Source organism: Aquarana catesbeiana, linkage group LG11 (assembly GCF_042186555.1).
Source record: "Aquarana catesbeiana isolate 2022-GZ linkage group LG11, ASM4218655v1, whole genome shotgun sequence".
In the NCBI taxonomy this organism is placed as follows: Eukaryota; Metazoa; Chordata; class Amphibia; order Anura; family Ranidae; genus Aquarana; species Aquarana catesbeiana.
This window is the reverse complement of record NC_133334.1, coordinates 7,910,875-7,934,873: the sequence shown is the minus strand read 5'-3', so window position 1 is coordinate 7,934,873 and position 23,999 is coordinate 7,910,875. Positions and strand designations below refer to the sequence as shown.

Genomic DNA, 23,999 nt, shown 5'->3' with positions numbered 1-23,999 from the left:
GTATCTCTCCTCTCCCCATCCCCGTATACAATGTATCTCTCCTCTCCCCCATCCCCGTATACAATGTATCTCTCCTCTCCCATCCCTGTATACAATGTATCTCTCCTCTCCCCCATCCCCATATACAATGTATCTCTCCTCTCCCCATCCCCGTATACAATGTATCTCTCCTCTCCATCCCGTATACAATGTATCTCTCCTCTCCCCCATCCCCGTATACAATGTATCTCTCCTCTCCCCCATCCCCGTATACAATGTATCTCTCCTCTCCCCCATCCCCGTATACAATGTATCTCTCCTCTCCCCCATCCCCGTATACATTGTATCTCTCCTCTCCCCCATCCCCGTATACAATGTATCTCTCCTCTCCCCCATCCCCGTATACAATGTATCTCTCCTCTCCCCCATCCCCGTATACAATGTATCTCTCCTCTCCCCCATCCCCGTATACAATGTATCTCTCCTCTCCCCCATCCCCGTATACAATGTATCTCTCCTCTCCATCCCCGTATACAATGTATCTCTCCTCTCCCCATCCCCGTATACAATGTATCTCTCCTCTCCCCATCCCTGTATACAATGTATCTCTCCTCTCCCCATCCCCGTATACAATGTATCTCTCCTCTCCCCATCCCCGTATACAATGTATCTCTCCTTCCCCATCCCTGTATACAATGTATCTCTCCTCTCCCCATCCCCGTATACAATGTATCTCTCCTCTCCCCATCCCCGTATACAATGTATCTCTCTCTCCCCATCCCCGTATACAATGTATCTCTCTCTCCCCATCCCCGTATACAATGTATCTCTCCTCTCCCCATCCCCGTATACAATGTATCTCTCCTCTCCCCCATCCCCGTATACAATGTATCTCTCCTCTCCCCATCCCCGTATACAATGTATCTCTCCTCTCCCCCATCCCCGTATACAATGTATCTCTCCTCTCCCCCCATCCCCGTATACAATGTATCTCTCCTCTCCCCATCCCCGTATACAATGTATCTCTTCACTATCAATGTATAAAAAGGAGTTGATTTATTAAAACTGGAGAGTTCAGAATCTGGTGTAAGATCCGCATAGCAACCATCAACTTCCAGGTTCATTGAACAAGCTGAAGTTAGAAGCTGATTGGTTACCATGTGGAGCTGCACCAGATTCTGGGTGCCCCCCCCCCCCCCCCCAATGTATCTTCTCTGTACACGGGTGGTATTCCCTGTGCTGTACAGACTGGAGATTGTATATATATATTAGATCGAATACTGTGTACATCCTGTATAGACCACACATACACTCTATATATCTTCTGTTATATACAGGACACGTACCTGTGATGTGTGTATATAGTATATAACACTGTGTATACTGTATCTTCTATTTAGTTATATACAGGATACCTGTTATCTGTGGTGTATATAGATGACTGTATATATGGGCTGCTTTGTCTTTTATCTGTGCTGTATACAGGGTATTGTGTGCTGTATACCGTCTGCCTTCTGTGTCATGATATGTAATGTGTACCATGTTGTATGTAACGTGTAATGTGTACCATGTTATATGTAAGGTGTACCATGTTATATGTAATGTGTACCATGTTATATGTAATGTGTACCATGTTATATGTAATGTGTACCATGTTGTATGTAACGTGTAATGTGTGCCATGTTATATGTAATGTATACCATATTATAAGGGGAATTTAATACTGTGTGCTTTTTTCTTATACGGCTTTATTCAGTGATTTATCTGCCGCGCTGTATGCGCTGTGGCCGCGTGTGAAAAGTAGGTGAAAGAAAGTATACCCTGCCCCCACAATTTGCCTGAGATTCCCCTTGTGATTTCGGAGAGGGGTCCGCACTGTCCCCTGTGTACAGCCCCTGGTGTCTGGAGGGGTGGTGGAGAAGGTTTGAACCTGTTTCAGGTTTTTCTTGCTGTCTTTGTCCCTATTGGAGGTTTTCTGTTACTTCCTGTTTGGTGAATCTGTTGTCACTGGGACAGGAAGTGAGTGGAAATCTCTCTATCAGAACCCTGGATAGCGTTAAGCCCTGAGAAACCGGACAGAAGTTCTCATTTTCCCTTCTAACATTCAAATGCAGACTAATGTTTGGCCGGACATACACATTAAGGTTCAGGTTATGCATATATTTTATTTTACCTTCCGTTACACCCCCCCCCCCCATTCCCATAGCAACAGGACAATGACATTTATCAAAAAAACCTTTCCTTTTTCATTACATAACTTATTTAACATAGTAGGTGAGGCTGAAAAAAGACACACGAAAAGTACTCTTGCGCACTGGTGTGTTGGCTAAAAAAGTTCAAGAAGGACTATGGATTTCGGCTTTGCTGCTCTCAAAGGATGGGATTGTCCTAGTGTTGAAAGAAAAAAAGAGAAAAGAGAGCGCACCAGCCTAGTGCATTATCCTTGACAGGTTTATTGAATTAAAAACAAGATAAAAACTACTCACAAAAGTCGAAGGTAAAATCGCATAGTAAACACACAGAGGCAATTGTTCCAGTGGTAGCAGTTGTCCAGGTCCCAGGAAGGAGGCATACGGACTGCTGCTGGCTTACGCGTTTCGAAGGTTTAACCCTCTTCATCAGAGCCTTAGTAGTGTTAGTCTCATGCTGGCCTTTTATACACATGTCAGACTGAAACAGAACCAATTAGGGGAGGAGCCCTGGTACCAACCTGATCAGTCTGTTTCAGTCTGACATGTGTATAAAGGGCCAGCATGAGACTAACACTACTAAGGCTCTGATGAAGAGGGTTAAACCTTCGAAACGCGTAAGCCAGCAGCAGTCCGTATGCCTCCTTCCTGGGACCTGGACAACTGCTACCACTGGAACAATTGCCTCTGTGTGTTTACTATGCGATTTTACCTTCGACTTTTGTGAGTAGTTTTTATCTTGTTTTTAATTCAATAAACCTGTCAAGGATAATGCACTAGGCTGGTGCGCTCTCTTTTCTCTTTTTTTCTGAAAAAAGACACAAGTCCATCAAGTCAACCTATGTGTGTGATTATGTTGTGGTCATTCAGGTGATTATCTAATAGTTTCTTGAAACTATCGATGCTCCCCGCTGAGACCACCGCCTGTGGAAGGGAATTCCACATCTTTGCCGCTCTTACAGTAAAGAACCCTCTACGTAGTTTAAGGTAAAATCACTTTTTTTGCAGAAAAGTTCATAACTAAGATCCTCCAGACCCTTTATTAGCTTTGTTGCCCTTCTTTGTACTCGCTCCATTTCCAGTACATCCTTCCTGAGGACTGGTGCCCAGAACTGGACAGCATACTCCAGGTGCGGCCGGACCAGAGTCTTGTAGAGCGGAGAATTATCGTTTTATCTCTGGAGTTGATCCCCCTTTTAATACATGCCAATATTCTGTTTGCCTTATTAGCAGCAGCTTGGCATTGCATGCCATTGCTGAGCCTATCATCTACTAGGACCCTCAGGTCCTTTCCCATCCTAGATTCCCCCAGAGGTTCTCCCCCCCAGTCTATAGATTGCATTCAGATTTTTGCCACCCAAATGCATTATTTTACATTTTTCTACATTGAACCTCATTTGCCATGTAGTCGCCCACCCCATTAATTTGTTCAGGTCTTTTTACAAGATTTCCACATCCTGCGGAGAAGTTATTGCCCTGCTTAGCTTAGTATCGTCTCCAAATACAGAGATTGAACTGTTTATCCCCATCCTCCAGATCGTTTATGAACAAATTAAATAGGATTGGTCCCAGCACAGAACCCTGGGGAACCCCACTACCCACCCCTGACCATTCTGAGTACTCCCCATTTATCACCACCCTCTGAACTCACCCTTGTAGCCAGTTTTCCATCCATGTACTCACCCTATGGTCCATGCCAACGGACCTTATTTGTACAGTAAACGTTTATGGGGAACTGTGTCAAATGCTTTTGCAAAATCCAGATACACCACGTCTACGGGCCTTCCTTTATCTAGATGGCAACTCACCTCCTCATAGAAGGTTAATAGATTGGTTTGGCAAGAACGATTCTTCATGAATCCATGCTGATTACTGCTAATGATACCGTTCTCATTACTAAAATCTTGTATATATTCCCTTATCATCCCCTCCAAGAGTTTACATACTATTGATGTTAGGCTAACTGGTCTGTAATTCCCAGGGATGTATCTTGGTCCTTTTTTAAATATTGGTGCTACATTGACTTTTCTCCAATCAGCTGGTACCATTCCAGTCAGTAGACTGTTTGTAAAAATTAGGAACAATGGTCTGGCAATTATTTGACCGGAGTTCCTTAAGTACCCTCGGGTGCAAGCCATCTGTGCCGGTGACTTATTAATATTAAGTTTTTCAAGTCTATTTCTAATTCCATCCTCTGTTAGTCATGGAGGTGCTTCCTATGATGTGTCATGAGGATAAACACTGCAGTTTTGGTTACTGAAGCCCCCCGATTCCCTCTTGAAGACTGATGATAAGAATACATTCAAAACCTTCACCATCTCACCATCCTTTGTAACCAGAATCCCTTCATCATTCTTTATGGGGCCAATATGATCTGACCTAATTTTCTTACAATTTATGTACTTAAAAAAAAAATTTCTTGGGATTTTTCTTACTCTCCTCCGCTATGTGCCTTTCCTGTTCTATCCTAGCTGCCCTGATTGCACCCTTACGTTCCTTGTTGCATTCTTTGTAAAGTGGGAATGCTGATGATGATCCCTCAGCCTTGTATATTTTGAAGGCCTTCTCCTTTTGCTTTTATATGCATTTTTATGTTGGACTTAAGCCACCCAGGGCTTTTATTAGCTCTTTTAAATTTATTACCCTTTGGGATGCACTGGCTAATGGCCTTATTTAATATGCTCTTAAAGGACACCCATTTTTCCTCCGTGTTCTTTGTTCCTAGGATTTTATCCCATTTAGTATCTTCTAGCAAGGAGCATAGTTTCTGGAAGTTGGCTCTTTTGAAATTCAGTGTCTTTTGTATTACCCTTGTGTTTCCTATTTGTGTGATTTATGTTGAAACTAATTGACCTGTGATCGCTGTTTCCTAAGTTGCCCGTATTTCTACACCCGCTATCAAGTCTGTATTGTTGGTAAGCCAGTAGGTCTAGCAATGCTTTGTTTCTTGTTGGTGCATTTACAATCTGACCCATGAAATTGTCCTGTAAGATGTTTAGGAACTGGCGAGCCTTAGATGAATGCATGGTTTCTTCTGCCCAGTCTGTCTGGATATTTAAAATCCCCCATTATGACACTTCCCATCCTTGCCGCTATTTCAAACTGTGATAGGAGGTCGGTCTCCCCCTCCTCCCTCAGGTAAGGGGGCCTATAGCATACTCCCAGTATTATTTTCGCCTTGGTTTCCTCCCTTTTGTAACTCTACTCATAAGGATTCCACCTCTTTCCTAGCTCCATTAGTGATGTCATCTCTCACATTCACTTTTGTTTTGTTTTTTTCTTTTTTTTTTTTTTTTTATACAGGCATACCCCTGTCCCTGCGAGATAGGAAATACCCTTGAATGGTTGCCAGCCAATCATGAGAGCTGTTATACCATATTTCTGAAATTCCCACGAAATCGAATTTCTCCTCATACAGTAGCAGCTCTAGTTCTCCCATCTTGTCTGTCAGACTCCTGGCATTGGTGAACATGCCTCGTAGTTTTGTCCGGTCACATACTGTCTCCTTATTGGGTGTTCTGAGGTTGCAAATATGACTTGTTACTATACATACCTCGGGTTTAGGTGTTTTAGCCAACTTACCACTTATGCCCTCAATACTACCCTCTGGAATATGTTCCGTGCTGACCATCTCTACCTCTGGACCCTCCCCCCATCGCCTAGTTTAAAAGCCCCTCTAACTTTTCGCCCATCTTCACTCCCAGCAGATTTGCACCCTCCTCATTTAGGTGCAGTCCGTCCCTTCTATAGTACCGGTTACCGACTGAGAAGTCGGCCCAGGTCTCCAGGAACCCAAACCCCTCCTTACTACACCAGCTCTTCAGCCACTTGTTTACTTCCCTAATCTCCCTCTGCCTTTCTGGTGTGGCTCGATGTACCGGTAGTATTCCTGAGAACACTACCTTGGAGGTCCTTTTCCTCAATTTAGCTCCTAAAATCGTTCTTTAGCACACTCCATCTGCCTCTGACTTTGTCATTGGTGCCAACATGCACCATGACAGCCGGGTCTTCCCCAGCCCCTCCCAGTAATCTGTCCACAAGATCCGTGATGTGCCGAACCCGATTGCCCGGTAGACAACATACTGTTCGTCGCTTCAGGTCTTGGTTACAGATTGCCCTCTCTGTCCTTCTAAGAATTGAGTCCCCTACCACCAGAATCTGTCTTTCCTTTCCCTTTGCTGCCCCCCCCACTCTCACTGGAGGAGTTCTTCCCCTGGCAGCTAGGAGAGTCCCTCATCTCCAGCAGTGCTGGTCCCTGACTGGTTTCACCAATGTCACTCAATGGAGCGTACTTATTGGGATGCTCCAGTCCTGGATCGGCCTCTCTGGCACTTCCCCCTCTACCCCTCCTGACTGTCACCCATCTACTCTTCTCTGGTACCTGCCCATCTTTCTCTCCACCCACCTCTGTGGTGGCCCCTGCCGGGTACGTTCCTGGCTCTCCTTTAGTATGGAGGGACTTCTCAGTGCTGACAGTTGCTTCCCCAGATTCAGAACCTGGGCTTCCAGGGAAATAATGCGCTTACATTTTGCACAGCAGTATTCACCCTCGATCGGATGATCAAGGAACGCATACATGCCGCACCGAGTTGCATCTCCTCACCCACCGGGCATCGTACCTACTAATTTATTAGGGATTGGAAATTATGCTCTGTCTGTGATGTCATTAATGGGTCTCTGAGCTTCTCTATGCAGTGCAGGCAGATCATGGCTGGTGGGAGTGGCCAGCAGGGGGCTGTACATCCCGAGAACATCACAGCCCCGGCCTCAGTACTCCTCTCAAGAGCCATCAGTCCTGATGCAAGCAGTGGGTGGGCTCTTAAGAGGAGTTATGCAAATATAAAAATGCCTTGGTGGGCGTCAGTTTGGAGGAGTGGGCGGTCCTACACAGGTAATAATTGAATTGTAAGAACTGAAATCCAGTGAATGAACGGGGCAGGCCCAGGGACAGTCAGGCTGGGAATTAGAAAAGGGCTAGATGATGCCGGACATCCTCCAGCCAGGAAATGAGATGGACTCTGACTTGCTGCAGCTTCTAATGCACATTGTGAGAAGCTCACAGTGTGCAGTGAAATCAGAGGAAACCATTTTAGTCCATGGGGAGGAGCCGGTACACCTGTGCACGACTGAAGGGGAGGTCGAAGGTCGGATATAAGGGGTTCGATCTCAAACATCTGAAGACGTCTCTGATTGTTATATTTGTGGGAAATCCGGAGATCCTCTCCATATGATTCGGTGTTGTGGACGGTGTGGGAGGAGCCTCCCTCTATGAATCTTTCATGTTTCTTATAAAATATGTACAATGCGTGTTTCTCATTGGAAATCACAGGGCGGGGATGTGTCAGCTTGTATGGATGGAAAGGAGAGATACATTGTATACGGGGATGGGGAGAGGAGAGATACATTATATACGGGGATGGGGAGAGGAGAGATACATTATATACGGGGATGGGGAGAGGAGAGATACATTGTATACGGGGATGGGGAGAGGAGAGATACATTGTATACGGGGATGGGGGAGAGGAGAGATACATTGTATACGGGGATGGGGAGAGGAGAGATACATTGTATACGGGGATGGGGAGAGGAGAGATACATTGTATACGGGGATGGGGGAGAGGAGAGATACATTGTATACGGGGATGGGGAGAGGAGAGATACATTGTATACGGGGATGGGGGAGAGGAGAGATACATTGTATACGGGGATGGGGGAGAGGAGAGATACATTGTATACGGGGATGGGGGAGAGGAGAGATACATTGTATACGGGGATGGGGGAGAGGAGAGATACATTGTATACGGGGATGGGGGAGAGGAGAGATACATTGTATACGGGGATGGGGGAGAGGAGAGATACATTGTATACGGGGATGGGGGAGAGGAGAGATACATTGTATACGGGGATGGGGGAGAGGAGAGATACATTGTATACGGGGATGGGGAGGAGGAGAGATACATTGTATACGGGGATGGGGAGGAGGAGAGATACATTGTATACGGGGATGGGGAGGAGGAGAGATACATTGTATACGGGGATGGGGGAGAGGAGAGATACATTGTATACGGGGATGGGGGAGAGGAGAGATACATTGTATACGGGGATGGGGAGAGGAGAGATACATTGTATACGGGGATGGGGAGAGGAGAGATACATTGTATACGGGGATGGGGAGAGGAGAGATACATTGTATACGGGGATGGGGGCGAGGAGAGATACATTGTATACGGGGATGGGGGCGAGGAGAGATACATTGTATACGGGGATGGGGGCGAGGAGAGATACATTGTATACGGGGATGGGGGAGAGGAGAGATACATTGTATACGGGGATGGGGGAGAGGAGAGATACATTGTATACGGGGATGGGGGAGAGGAGAGATACATTGTGTATATTTTGTATCTTTTTTGGAGAGGAGGAATGTAAACAAAAGTCAGTTAAGTAAAAAAATTAGGGATCTATAACTGACTCCGCTTGATGTGGGTAAAGCTGGTCATACACTAGTAGACGTTTGTTCTAAATTTTTAATTTGAAGAATATTCGTTCGTTTTTAACGTTTGTTCTCAACCGCAGTACAGAAAATTAAAATAAACGAGAAAGCGTTTTTCTCGAATAGATTGATAACAGCGAATGTGATTTTCTTTCAGTAAAGTTTATTAATTCCAAAATCAAATGTTAAGGGATGGTTCTCACTAGCGGTTGAGGGACGATAAAAACCTGTGGTTGAGCCGGGGTGTACATATGCTTTGTCTGCAGCAGAAATGAAGCCCCCCCCCCCCTCATGCACTACATTTACCCAGATAGTTAGTTAGAATTTGTAGAGATTTACGATCGCACACTGAAGATGTAAAGCTGCGCTGAGGTGTTGGGGTTCGCTTTGCTGGCGGGCATTAATAGGTTAATGGTCATTATTGGCGCAGAACCTCCAAGCACAAGGCGGACGTACCCCTGAATCCCGGCGGCGACGGTAGAAGAATCTCAGATGAATTGTTTTATCCTCGGCTCACCTCCAGATCTTCAGCCAAGGATCAATAGATCTGTAATGATGTTGGAACAATGACAGATGATGGTTGCTATGGGTTACTGCGCTGTCTGCATTGAGGGCTGCAGCCCCCCTCCCTCTCCTCTTCTGCTAATGGGCTGCAGAAGTGACTTTGTCCTCTCTGGGGAGATTTCTCTTATTTGTGCTGCAGTTGTTGTTACCGGGACAGAAGGTAATGGGAAATCTTCCGATGGGGACACCTGTACCAGTGACAACGATCTATAAGGGGGACACCATGGCTTTATTTAGTTTTTTTTTTATGGCATCTTTCTATCCAAGGTTCGTGTCGCTCATCTTCTGAGCTGAGTGATGCCCTAAATGATAGACAGCTTAAGGTGTGTACCAGGGCCGACCTTTGAGGCCATTTTCAGTGGCATTGAGATGATTGCCGCACGCATGCAAGTACCGCCTGGCCCACAGGATGACCGGAGGATGGTCTGGTGGGCAGCTGCCATAGGCTGTAATTGGCATGTCACCGGGCTGTAAATTTATCAGTCGGCTTTTCCAAGCTGAGCGCGCCAATCACCCACCTTCATGAAGGTCCGTCTGATGTTCAGGTGATGGTCGTCCTCCCAGTACCAGCTTAGGCCCACCTACAGCTATGGATGTCGTTATTGCAGAAGTCCATCTCCCTTCCCTCTTCCTCATAGTGGGAACCGCCAGCTGCAACAGTACGAATGCAACACCCCTCTATTCTGATGGGGCAGAAACTGGGGCGATCTGAGGGGTGAAGGTGCAGAAACTGGGGTGATCTGAGGGGTGAAGGTGCAGAAACTAGGGCGATCTGAGGGGTGAAGGTGCAGAAACTGGGGCGATCTGAGGGGTGAAGGTGCAGAAACTGGGGTGATCTGAGGGGTGAAGGTGCAGAAACTGGGGTGATCTGAGGGGTGAAGGTGCAGAAACTGGGGTGATCTGAGGGGTGAAGGTGCAGAAACTGGGGTGATCTGAGGGGTGAAGGTGCAGAAACTGGGGCGATCTGAGGGGTGAAGGTGCAGAAACTGGGGCGATCTGAGGGGTGAAGGTGCAGAAACTGGGGTGATCTGAGGGGTGAAGGTGCAGAAACTGGGGTGATCTGAGGGGTGAAGGTGCAGAAACTAGGGCGATCTGAGGGGTGAAGGTGCAGAAACTGGGGCGATCTGAGGGGTGAAGGTGCAGAAACTGGGGTGATCTAAGGGGTGAAGGTGCTGAAACTGGGGTGATCCAAGGGGTGAAGGTGCAGGAAATGGGGATGATCTAATCGGTGAAGGTGCAGAAATTGGGGTGATCTGAGGGGTGAAGGTGCAGGAAATGGGGATCTGAGGGTGAAGGAATTGGGGCGATCTGAGATGCAAAGGAGCAAAAACTAGGGTGATCTAAGGGGTGAAGGTGCAGGAAATGGGGGTGGTTTGAGGGATGAAGGTGCAGAAATTGGGGGTGATAATGAGGAGTGAAGGTGCTGGAATTGGGGTGATTTTGCGGGGAGGGGACGATGCAGGAATTGGGGTGATGGAGGGGGGGGTGAGATGGTACAGGAATTGGGGTGATTTGAGGCTGCAGGAATTGGGGTGATTTGAGGGGTGAAGATGCAGGAATTGAGGTGATTTGAGGCTGCAGGTATTGGGGTGATTTGAGGCTGCAGGTATTGGGGTGATTTGAGGTTGCAGGTATTGTGATTATTAGTGGTGTGAAGGTGCAGGTATTGGGGTGATTGGAGGGGTGAAGGTGCAGGTATTGGGGTGAATGAGGGGGGGGTGAAGGGGTTGGAATTGGGGTGATCTGAGGGTGCAGGAATTGGGGGGGATTTTAGAATTCAGAGGTGTGTGTTTTTTACAAAGTGGTGTTCTCCTTTAAATAAATCAGTTCTGAGTGTCTGTTGGGTTTAGTTGGCAGTGTGCGCGCCGTTGATGAAAGGGTTAATGCTGGGTGATGGGAGGTAAGATGGCGGTCGGCGTTAGCGGCCCTGGTGACAGATCGGAGGGCGATGGCGGAGATGTGTTGTGTCATTTCTATATTTAGACTTCTCGATACGCGCGCCGGAGAGACGAATTCACAGCGACAGACCATCTCCATGAATTATGTCCCGCCAGGCTGGCAAATGGTGACACAGGATTACCTTGTGACCTGACCGTGCCATCGCTTGTCTTGGCCAATGTAATCCCAATCAGCAAAATCCCATAGAAGCTTTATCCTGTTCATTAAATTAATCCCTGGTGATCCTGCCACAATGGTCCTTGTGCACTTCCTGTTTTAGGGTGACAACGCTTTGTCATTGTGCCCCTGCGTTGTCACCTTGTCACATGGGCTTTGAATGGAGACTACAAATGGACATTTCAGTACAGCTGACACAGTGTGATTATCTGCATCAAGGCCATGTTTCAGACACTTCCTGGTACGGGGTGACAATGCTTTTGATCCCCAAGCACAACATGACTTAGTAGTTGGTGGAGAAACCCTTGTTGGAGATCACAGAGGTCAGACGTTTCTTGTAGGTGGTGACCAGGTTTGCACACATCTCAGGAGGGATTTTGGTCCACTCTTCTTTACAGATCTTCTCTAAATCCTTAAGGCTTCTTGGCTGTCGCTTGGCACTTCAAAGTTTCAGATCCCTCCATACATTTTCTATAGGATTAAAGTCTGGAGACTGGCTAGGCCACTCCATGACCTTAATGTTCTTCTTCTTGAGCCACTCCTTTGTTGCCTTGGTGGTATGTTTTGGGTCATTGTCATGCTGGAGGACCCATCCATGACCCATCTTCAGTGTTCTGGCTGAGAGAAGAAGGTTCTCATCCAAGATTTTACAATACATGGCCCCGTCCATTGGCCCCTCAATGTGGCAAAGTTGGCCTGGACCTTTAGCAGAGAAACAGCCCCAAAGCATCATGTTTCCACCTCCGTGTGTGACTGTAGGGATGGTGTGACTGTAGGGATGATGTTCTTGGGGTCATAGTCAGAATTTTTCATCCTCCAAACACGGCAAGTCAAGTTAATTCAAAAGCGCTGAATTTTGGTCTCATCTGACCACAGAACTTTCTCCCCAATCCTTCTCTGAATCATTTAGATGTTCATTGGCAAACTTCAGACGTTCCTCTACATGTGTCTTTCTGAGGAGGGGGACCTTGTGGGCGCTGCAGGATTTCAATCCATGGCGGCGTATTGTGTTACCAATGGTTTGTTTGGTGACTGTGGTCCCAACTGCCTTGAGATCCTTCACAAGCTCCTCCCGTGTAGTTCTGGGCGGATCCCTCACTTTTCTCATGACCATCCTCACCCCATGAGGAGAAATCTTACGTGGAGCTCCAGACTGAGTGCGATTGATGGTTATTTTGTATTTCTTTCATTTGTGAATAATCGCTCCAACAGTTGTCTCCTTCTCACCAAGCTTCTTGCTGATGGTCTTGTAGCCCATTCCAGCCTTGTGCAGGTCTACAGTCTTCTCCCTGACGTCCTCTGACAGCTCTTTGGTCTTCCCCATGATGGTGAGGATTACATGGAAGAAAGAGATTCTGTGGACAGGTGTCTTTTATACACATAACGAGTTCCTTCTTCCATTGACAGGAGTAATCTGTGTACCACATGAGCACCTACTGTAGACAGTCTGGGGGGGGGGGCAGAATTATTGTTGGTTAGTAGGGGGATCAAATACTTGTTTTGCTCCATTTATAACATTTGTATCGTGTTTTTTTCTGGATTTTTGGTTGATATTCTGTCTCTATCATATAAATTACACCTATGATGAAAATTATAGACCCTTCGTTTTTTTGTAAGTGGGCAAAACTTACACAATCTGCAGGGGATCAAATCATTATTTACCCCACTGTAACCAGCTTTCCGTGTGTTTTTGATGCAGAAAAAAAGCACTGCATGCGGTGTGATGCACATTGCGAGACGCTCGCAGTGTGCAGGGAGTGTCATCGGGGCGATCACTCACCGCGGCTCTCTGTGTAGAATATTCCAGAGCACTAGCTGTGCCGGGGAGATGATCTGGGAGTCTCAGTTGCTAGGAATAGAGAACAGCCGATCTATATTTGGAGAGATGGTGTCACCGGAGTCTTGCACTTTAACCATCTGGGGCCAAGAGGGGCCCCTGGGAGCCGACGGGCTCTGAGATGAAGACGATTGCATTATTTACTTCTAGATTTTGCTTTTGAAAGTGCAGGGGCCCTCGCAGACCAAGGGGCCCTCAGCACAGCAAGAGTACCTGTCACTGAACACAGCTATTACAGGGGCCACCCCCAGACCAAGGGGCCCCTCAACACAACAAGAGTACTTGTCACTGCACACAATACAGCTATTACAGGGGCCACCCACAGACCAAGGGGCCCTCAGCACAGTAAGGGTACCTGTCACTGTAGTGTTACTGCCTCCTTTTGAATGGATACATTCTACATCAGTGATAAGCGCCCTCTGCTGGGAAGTATGGAGGTTTCCAATGCTGAACTCTGCAGTTTGCCTGGCTGCCATCTTTATCTGAAGCCTTCAACACTTTGAATCACTGATCCGGAACAAGAAGTCCCTTTTAGGTGTGTAGCCAAATCATGCCCACTTTATGGGTTGGTCCCACTCATACCCCGCCTTTAAATTTTTTGTGACTGCCAATCGTGGCCTCTGTACAAGTTGGTCCTTCCCAGACCCCGCCTCTAAATATTTGGAGACTGCCCACCCAATGCTTTTGCAGTAAGGTTGTTGCTGTGATCCCGGGACATGGGCCTGGACACGGCATCGGCAGGACAGAGGAACAAAGTGTGGGACTGTCCCGGGAAACGTGGGACTGTCCCGGTTAATGCCGGGACAGTTGGCATCCTTTTGATTTGCTATATTTAAACATCTAATTCATTTTTAATACAGGATTGCATAAATGTGTTTCCTGTCTGGATTTAAAATCTGAATGTCGGGTCGGTGTCACTCACATGCGTTGGGGTATTGTACATGTTTTTAATGCACAGCGAATGACAACGCAGCATGAACATGTTCGTATGTTGCGGTCCCGATCTTTTTAAATGACCCCGCCGGTGAAGGCCTCATATCTGCGGCACGTACGGTTGTTCTTGGGTAAAGCGTTCCTTTTTTTTTCCCCAGAGGATCGGGATAATGCCGGATGACAAATTCTGGTCACACACAACTAGCTGCAATCCAAGCGGTGATGTCACCGCCACTGAAACTGGTGGCAGGAAGCCGCCAGCCCATGCCAGGCGATGCCGCCTCGGTACAGTCTGTGTTCCCCGGGAGGGGGAGGGGCTGCGAAGTCATCTGCTGTTTTTGTGTCTGCGTCTCTCCATCTGCAGCCTGCGTGCGTACGAGGTTCAGCCAAGTCCATCAAACCCCCCCCCCATGCTGCGCCAGACCGCCAGGGCTCCGGAACCTTTGTCAGCCGGGGCTTTGGATAAATCTGACTGTCCGATTTTCACCCCGCCACTCGCTTTTCTCATGAATAATGGAAGTTGTGCTAATGATTGCCGCATCGTCCAAACATTACCCAATTCCAGGCTGACCGCCTGCTGGGGGGCTAAATACCCCCCCTTTCGTCTGTGTGTCTGTCTAATCTACCAATCCGTAGACTCTGATCAGTGCTACAGATTTCATCTTTATATTTTGTCTGTCTATCCCGGGATATCTGTCTGTCTGTCTGTCTGTCTATCCCGGGATATCTGTCTGTCTGTCTATCCCGGGATATCTGTCTGTCTGTCTATCCCGGGATATCTGTCTGTCTGTCTATCCCGGGATATCTGTCTGTCTATCCCGGGATATCTGTCTATCCCGGGATATCTGTCTGTCGGTCTATCCCGGGATATCTGTCTGTCTATCCCGGGATATCTGTCTATCCCGGGATATCTGTCTGTCGGTCTATCCCGGGATATCTGTCTGTCGGTCTATCCCGGGATATCTGTCTGTCGGTCTATCCCGGGATATCTGTCTGTCGGTCTATCCCGGGATATCTGTCTGTCTGTCGGTCTATCCCGGGATATCTGTCTGTCTGTCGGTCTATCCCGGGATATCTGTCTGTCTGTCGGTCTATCCCGGGATATCTGTCTGTCTGTCGGTCTATCCCGGGATATCTGTCTGTCTGTCGGTCTATCCCGGGATATCTGTCTGTCGGTCTATCCCGGGATATCTGTCTGTCTGTCGGTCTATCCCGGGATATCTGTCTGTCTGTCGGTCTATCCCGGGATGTCTGTCTGTCTGTCTGTCTATCCCGGGATGTCTGTCTGTCTGTCTGTCTGTCTGTCTGTCTGTCTGTCTGTCTATCCCGGGATATCTGTCTGTCTATAGATAGATGTAAACTCATTCAATAAAATCTTTAATTGACATGATCATATCATTTATAAAGTTACATAGTCTGGTTGAAAAAGACACAAGTCCATCTAGTTCAACCAATAAAGAAAAAAAAAATTAAAAAAATCATACAATCCTATACCCACTAGAGCTGCACAATTCATCGTTAAAAATTTGTGATCTCGATTCACCCCCCCTGACGATCTGTCCTGCTGAGTTTGACGATTCTTTCATATAAACAAGTGGAGAGATTATCTGCTCACTCAGCTGTCAAAAGAAAACATCCGGGCATTCTGCCAAGTTTAGAACCTGAAACATTGTATCTAACTTCCTTCTTAGATCAAAGGGATAAAACTTCTGTGTAAAGTAAACAAATAACCTGGGCAATCTGCCAAGTTTCAAACAAACTGTAAATGCAGGAAGTTTAACAACTTAAAGTCTAAATAAATATTTTTCTGACACTTCTTAAGTTAAAATCAACATTTTTTGCTAAAAAAATTACTTGGAACCCCCAAACACACACACACACACACACACACACACACACACACACACACACACACACACACACACACACACACACACACACACACACACACACACACACACACACACACACACACACACACACACACACACACACACACACACACACACTAGCAGAGACCCTAGGGAATAAAATGGCAATTGCTACAATATTTTATGTCACACTGTTTTTGCCCAGCGGTCTTTCAAATGCAATTTTTTGGGAAAAAATACACTTCAATGAATAAATAAAAAAAAAAGGAAACAGTAAAGTTAGCCCAATTTTTTTTTTTTTTTGTTTTAATGTGAAAGATGATGTTATGTTGCGAGAATCGCGAGAGAATCGTGATCTATCCTCTAAGCAAAAAAATTGTGATTCTCATTTTAGCCAGATTAGTGCAGCTCTAATACCCACAGTTGATCCAGAGGAAGATGATAACCCCCAGCAGAGCATCATCCAATTTGATCCAGCAGGGGAAAAAAAATTCCTATCGGATTTTCCAGGGATCAACTTTACCTATAAATGTCAGTTCTTTTTTTTAACCACTTTCCGCCCGCCATATAGCAAAATGACGTCGGCAAAGTGGTTGTGATATCCGGACGTCATGTGACGTTGTCAGGATATCAAACCTCTACGCGCCCCCCCGGGATCAGCTGTGTCCAATCACGGCTGATCGCGATGTAAACAGGAAGAGCCATTGATCGGCTTTTCCTCACTCGCGTCTGACAGACGTGAGTAGAGCCAATCGGCTGCTCTCCTGACAGGGGGGTCTGTGCTGATTATCAGCTCAGCCCCCCCTCAGATGTCCTCTCAGGACCACCAGGGATGGCCACCACACTGGACCACAAGGTATGCCACCCTTGACCACCAGGGATGTGCCAATCAGTGCCCAGGCAGCTGCCAATCGGTGGCAATTAATGCCTTCCACTGCTACCAGTGATGCCTATCAGTGAAATATATCAGTGCCAGCCATCAGTGCCCACCAGTGATGCCTATCAGTGCCAGCCATCAGTGCCCACCAGTGATGCCTATCAGTGCCAGCCATCAGTGCCCACCAGTGATGCCTATCAGTGCCGCCCACCAGTGATGCCTATCAGTGCCGCCCACCAGTGATGCCTATCAGTGCCGCCCACCAGTGATGCCTATCAGTGCCGCCCACCAGTGATGCCTATCAGTGCCAGCCATCAGTGCCCACCAGTGATGCCTATCAGTGAAATATCAGTGCCAGCCATCTGTGCCACCCATCAGTGCAGCCTTTCAGTGCCCATCAGTGTCGCCCACCAGTGCCACCTATGAGTACCCATCAGTGTCCATCAGTGCCGCATATCAGTGCCCATCATCAGGGCTCATCGGTACCACCTCATTGGTGCCGCCTTATGAGTGCCCATCAGTGAAAGAGAAAACTTACTTGTTTACAAAATTTTATAACAAAAACAAACTTTTTTTTTTTTTCAACATTTGCGGTCTTTATTTATTATACTTTATTATACAACCAAAAGAGAGCTCTATTTGTGGGAACAAAATGATAAAAATTTAGTTTGGGTACAGTGTAGCATCACTCCGCAATTTTCATTTAACCATTTCCATACCGGGCAGGAAGGGGGTGAAAAATGCCCAGGCCAATTTTCAGCTTTTAGCGCTGTCGCACTTTGAATAACAATTGCGCGGTCATGCTACACTGCACCCAAATAAAATTTTTATCATTTTTTTTCCCCCACTAATAGAGCTTTCTTTCTGTGGTATTTGATCGCCTCTGCGGTTTTTATTTCTTGCGCTATAAACAAAAGAAGAGGGGCAAGTTTGAAAAAAAAACACAATATTTTTTACTTTTTGCTATAATAAATATCCACATTTTTTTTTTTTTTAAACAAATTTTTTCCCTCAGTTTAGGCCGATACGTATTCTTCTACATATTTTTGGTAAAAAATATCACAATAAGCGTATATTGGCTTGCGCAAAAGTTATAGCGTCTATAAAATAAGGGGATAGATTTATAGCATTTTTATTTATTTTTTTTTATTTATTTTTTTTTTTTTACTAGAAATGATGGCGATCTGCGATTTTTTTTTTTTTTGCGGTGGACATATCGGACACTTTTGACACATTTTTGGGACCATTGCCATTTATACAGCGATCAGTGCTATAACAATGCACTGATCATTGTATAAATGTCACTGGCAATGAAGGGTTTAACCAGGAGGGGGCGCTGTATGGGGTTATGTTCCTAAGGAGTGATTCTAACTGTAGGGGGAGGGGACTCACAAGGGGAGGAGACTGATCGGTGTTCCTCTGTACTGGGAACACACCATTGGTCTCCTCTCACACAGATCCACGGCCCTGCTCAGTTACCGGGCAACGGCAGGTGCCCGTCGGACATCGCGGGGGGCCCTGGAAGGCCGTCACGTCATATGACGGTGGGCAGGCAGCAAGTGGTTAAACAGTGATAGCGCTGAAAGTTGTCCTGGGCAGGTGGGGGGGGGGGGGTGCCCGGAATTGAAGGGGTTAAAGCAATCTACTGAGCTGGTCAGATCCACCTCCTGGAGGGAGTCTATTCCACATTTTCACAGCTCTTACTGTGAAGAAACCTTTCTGTATTTGGAGATGGAACCTTTTTTTTCCCTCTAGGCTTAAAGCGTGCCCTTGTGTCCTTTTTTTAATCTCTTAAATCTGCAGATTTCATTGAAAGAAATCCTGGGTGATCCCGCCATTAAAGAGGATCTTCACCCTGTAAACTAGAGGTGCACCGAATGGAAACTTTTGGGTTGCCGAAGCCAAAAAATGCAGGATGCACTTGGCCGAAAAAGGAAAATGACTTTTTTTTTTTTTTTTACCACCTGCCATTGAGAGCCATTGAGCAGAACTGGCGTAAGCCCGCCGATCGTTCCCAACATAGGCAGATCGCCGTTCTGTGACAAGGGAAGACAGAGATCTTGTGTTTCTGCTAAGCAGGAACACGGATCTCTGCCTTCCCACAGTACAAGCACCTCCCCTACACAGTTAGAAAGCTCTCCCTAGGAACACGTTTTAACCCTTTGATGGCCCCTGATAACCCCTTCCCTGCCAGTGACATTAGTACAGTGACAGTGCATATTTTTTCTCACTGATCCCCAAAAAAGTGTCACTTAGCCCTGGTTCACATTGATGCGATTTGGCATGCCAATTCGCATGCTAACTCGGTGGCAATAGCAGCGTCTGAATCGGTGTGACGCCGCACCGCTTCCCAAAAGTCGTTTCTGTACTACTTTTGCCGATTTCGGGGGGGGGGGGGGGGGGGCTAGAAGCTCTGGGGGGATCTAGGATGGAAAAGGACCTGGGGGTCCTAGTGGATGATAGGCTCAGCAATGACATGCAATGCCAAGCTGCTGCTAACAAAGCAAACAGAATATTGGCATTAAAAAGGGGATCAACTCCAGAGATAAAACGATAATTCTCCCGCTCTACAAGACTCTGGTCCGGCCGCACCTGGAGTATGCTGTCCAGTTCTGGGCACCAGTCCTCAGGAAGGATGTACTGGAAATGGAGCGAGTACAAAGAAGGGCAACAAAGCTAATAAAGGGTCTGGAGGATCTTAGTTATGAGGAAAGGTTGTGAGCTCTGAACTTATTCTCTCTGGAGAAGAGACGCTTGAGAGGGGATATGATTTCAATGTACAAATACTGTACTGGTGACCCCACAATAGGGATAAAACTTTTTCGCAGAAGAGAGTTTAATAAGACTCGCGGCCACTCATTACAATTAGAAGAAAAGAGGTTTAACCTTAAACTACGTAGAGGGTTCTTTACTGTAAGAGCGGCAAGGATGTGGAATTCCCTTCCACAGGCGGTGGTCTCAGCGGGGGACATCGATAGTTTCAAGAAACGATTAGATAATCACCTGAATGACCACAACATACAGGGATATACAATGTAATACTGACATATAATCACACACATAGGTTGGACTTGATGGATTTGTGTCTTTTTTCAACCTCACCTACTATGTAACTATGTAATTGTGTAGCTGATGACATTTATAAAACAAACACGCACCTGTCTCAGGATCCAGAGATGTCCTCACCGGACCCGGCTCTTTTCCGGTCTCTGAGTGCAGGCACCGCCATCTTGAGGGCAGATTCACTCTGTGCATGGGCAAGCCCTATGATTGGTCCCGTTGTCTCCTGGGACCTGTGACATGTCCCAAGAGGCTGCAGGGGGAAGGAGGGGGGCCAAACTTCTACTCAGATTGTAACAGTGATCTGACCGGAAGTTGGAACAAGTACCTGTCAAAATTAAGTACCCGAGACCCCCCCCCCCAAAACAAAGCATCCCAAATAGAGAGGAGGAGGTAAAGCAGAACATTCCCTTTTGGGTGATGTTCTTTGTTCAGGCACTTCCTGTTATAGGGTGCCTACAGAAGTTTTGGATACTGGTCTGTCTGTCTATCAAATGTATTGGATCTATCATAACAATCTATTTTGTATCATAATGTTTTATATCTTTTATTGACCTATCTGATCAATCCATCTTGTATCGGATCCATCTTGTATCCGAGGTATTGGATCCATCTGATCCTTCCATCTTTGGATCGGGTCCATCTGATCCTTCCATCTTTGGATCGGGTCCATCTGATCCTTCCATCTTTGGATCGGGTCCATCTGATCCTTCCATCTTTGGATCGGGTCCATCTGATCCTTCCATCTTTGGATCGGGTCCATCTGATCCTTCCATCCTTGGATCGGGTCCATCTGATCCTTCCATCCTTGGATCGGGTCCATCTGATCCTTCCATCCTTGGATCGGGTCCATCTGATCCTTCCATCCTTGGATCGGGTCCATCTGATCCTTCCATCCTTGGATCGGGTCCATCTGATCCTTCCATCCTTGGATCGGGTCCATCTGATCCTTCCATCCTTGGATCGGGTCCATCTGATCCTTCCATCTTTGGATCGGGTCCATCTGATCCTTCCATCCTTGGATCGGGTCCATCTGATCCTTCCATCCTTGGATCGGGTCCATCTGATCCTTCCATCCTTGGATCGGGTCCATCTGATCCTTCCATCCTTGGATCGGGTCCATCTGATCCTTCCATCCTTGGATCGGATCCATCGGACAGCAATGAAAACCTTTTGACTAGGTCTGTAGTTTTTCTGTAGTGGGTGGAGCTTTATGGATCCCGCCCACAGCTCCACACAGTCTATATACAGCACAGTGATGATGTCACGGCTACTTTTACAAAGTAATAATATCTGGGTTTGTGAAGACCTTTAGAGCACACAGAATAGATCTATATCCTTTGTGGCTATTGAGGAATAGATTTTTATATGAAAGTATTTTTTCCAGTGGAGATGAGCTTTCATGGATGACCTGTAGGATATTCCTGTGAAGTGGCTGCAGCTAAGGACGCGGCGCAGTCGGAAGTGAAGCGATCGGTCCGTTGCGGCAATATGATGTCACAACCTCAATGTTCTCTGAACGCTCAGTGATTTTGTTCTGTCGTCTTCCTGTAATAGAAAACAGATTAGGGTGTTGGGGGTCGGCCATTGTCTTTTATTCATAAGTGGAAGTCCTTCATGTGCGTCGGATCTTTGCGTTTTGATTTAATAAAACCGTTTTATGTAGAATTGGTGACTCCTTTGTACATAGGAGCCGGTGTACAGACCTGTCATGGTTCCAGATTAGCAGTATGGGGATTGTGTGCTTTGCTTAAAGGGCCAGTCCACCCAAAAGTGATCTTTTAGTTCTAGGTGGATTCTGGTGGACTGAGGTGGAAACACTTCCTCAGTGCATCCAGTGACGCACACAGCGTTAAGTGGCCCTGCCTCCTGCTCTCTGCTCACAGGATTTGATTGACAGCAACAGGAGGCAATGGCTCTTAATGCTGCCTCTGTGTCCTGTGAGGAGGGGAGCACAGACCAGAGGCACAGCAGATGGGCACAGGATGGAGATGGGAATCAGGTAAGTATTAGAGGGGTGAGGGGGCGATATAACCAATAGGACATTCTTTACCCTAATGTAGAGTATGTGTGTCTTTTAGAACCACTTTAATACATCTGATGTTAAGTTCACATTAAGACCTTTGCTAGTCTGTATGTCTGTTAACAGAGCAAACCAGGGCAGAAGGATCAGTTTGATGAGGACATATGTGATCCCACCAGGTTCCTCCGGAAGCCATATGCAGAGTGGTGGGACTTTCTGTCCTGGAGATCCTCTCTTTCAAATCAATCTAAACAGGCCCTTCTCCACCTGGGTTCCTCCAGAGGTTCCATCAGTTAGGAGCAATTTTTGACTCTGATAAATAACCAATAAAAACAATGTTCTTTTTAGGTATTTGTAAGGGGGCATTCGCCAAAGGGGCCCATCCTCTCCCACCAGCAATTCAAGGGGGCCCTTCCTCTCCTACCACCAATCTAACAGGCACATCACTCTCCACCTATGTTGATGAACACGTCACTAACCACCAATGTGAGGGAGTCCTCAATTGCCCATCAATTTAATGCACATGTCAATATAGGGGAACCTTCTCTACTGACCACCAGTATAGGAGAACCTTCTTCACTGACCACCAGTATAGGAGAACCTTCTCCACTGACCACCAGTATAGGAGAACCTTCTCCACTGACCACCAGTATAGGAGAACCTTCTCCACTGACCACCAGTATAGGAGAACCTTCTCCACTGACCACCAGTATAGGAGAACCTTCTCCACTGACCACCAGTATAGGGGCACCTTCTCGACTGACCACCAATATAGGGGCACCTTCTCGACTGACCACCAATATAGGGGCACCTTCTCGACTGACCACCAATATAGGGGCACCTTCTCGACTGACCACCAATATAGGGGCACCTTCTCGACTGACCACCAATATAGGGGCACCTTCTCGACTGACCACCAACTTCTCTACTCCATTGTTCAGATGTGTTAAGGTTGATGAGTTGTGTTGAGTGTCGTTTGTCTTCATCCTGTCCCCATTTGTCACCATAATGTTATCTCTTATCATTGTTCAGCACTATGTGACTACATAAAAGCCTCCAGAGTCCAGGGTGCCATTGGGCCCTTTCTGCCCGGTACATCTGAAGGTAAACAGAACGTGGACAGATGTCGGCTTCTACTCTAACCAAACGCTCCAGCCTGAGAAATGCAACAAGACTCCAGCGCAGGCGTCCCCCGCCAAGGACTGTCCAGTGGTTGGCTTCTGGGGTCTTCTGGGGCCTGCGGTTCACCAACATCTGTATAGTCATTGGTTGGCTAAGCCTGCAATAGGGTGTAGCATCATTGTGCAGAGGGGGGGCTTCCTAAACCATTACAGTCCGAGTTCTACTACAACAATTTTATATTTCTGTGTCCCCATTGGAGAGATTTACATCCCAAAATCTGCAGAACCACTCCGTAAGGTGCACTCCCACCCGAGCGTCACATTTTTGTGCGCAGCGTTTTTGAGCTTTGACTTTTTTTTTATTTAGCTATTCCAGAAAAATATCTTTTTTGCCCCCCCCCCCCTTTTTTTTTTTTTGTGTAAGGGGTTAGGGGTTAATATTAGGGTTTGAATTAGGGGTTAAGGTTAGGGGTTAATTTATTATGATTGATTTATTTATTTTGTTAGCATAGAGGTTAATATTAGGGTTTGGGGGTAGGGTTTTTTTTTTTAATTAATTATTTTATTATTATTTTCATTAAATAATTTAATTTGTACAGAAAAACGCTCAAAAACCCATGACAAAATGCACAAAAATTGCTTGAATCAAGCATTTCCATGCAGGAAAAAAACACACCAATCTGTCCAAATCGAGCTACAAATAAAACTCCAGGACCTTTTTTTGAACTTCAGGTGACTTGGGAACCATTTCCATAGAGAATGATTAATTTTTTATTTATTTTTTTTCTCCAGCGTTTTGCAGCTTCGAGCTACAAAACGCTGAGATGTAAATCTGGCCTGACGGGACATGCTGTCTTAAAGTGCAACAGCAGCCATTTTTTTTTTTTTTTAAATACTATACAAAGGGTAGAATAACTGTGTGGTTTCTGTAGCAATCAAG

At 46.4% G+C, this 23,999-nt stretch overlaps 1 protein-coding gene across 1 annotated transcript in view; it reads left to right on the top strand.

The window, feature by feature from the left end:
• DENND5A (DENN domain containing 5A) overlaps window positions 1-23,999 on the top strand; it is an 84,893-nt gene that overhangs the window by 15,827 nt on the left and 45,067 nt on the right. The window contains 1 exon segment of the mRNA XM_073605998.1: window positions 22,971-23,042. Coding sequence (XP_073462099.1) covers window positions 22,971-23,042 — 72 coding nt within the window.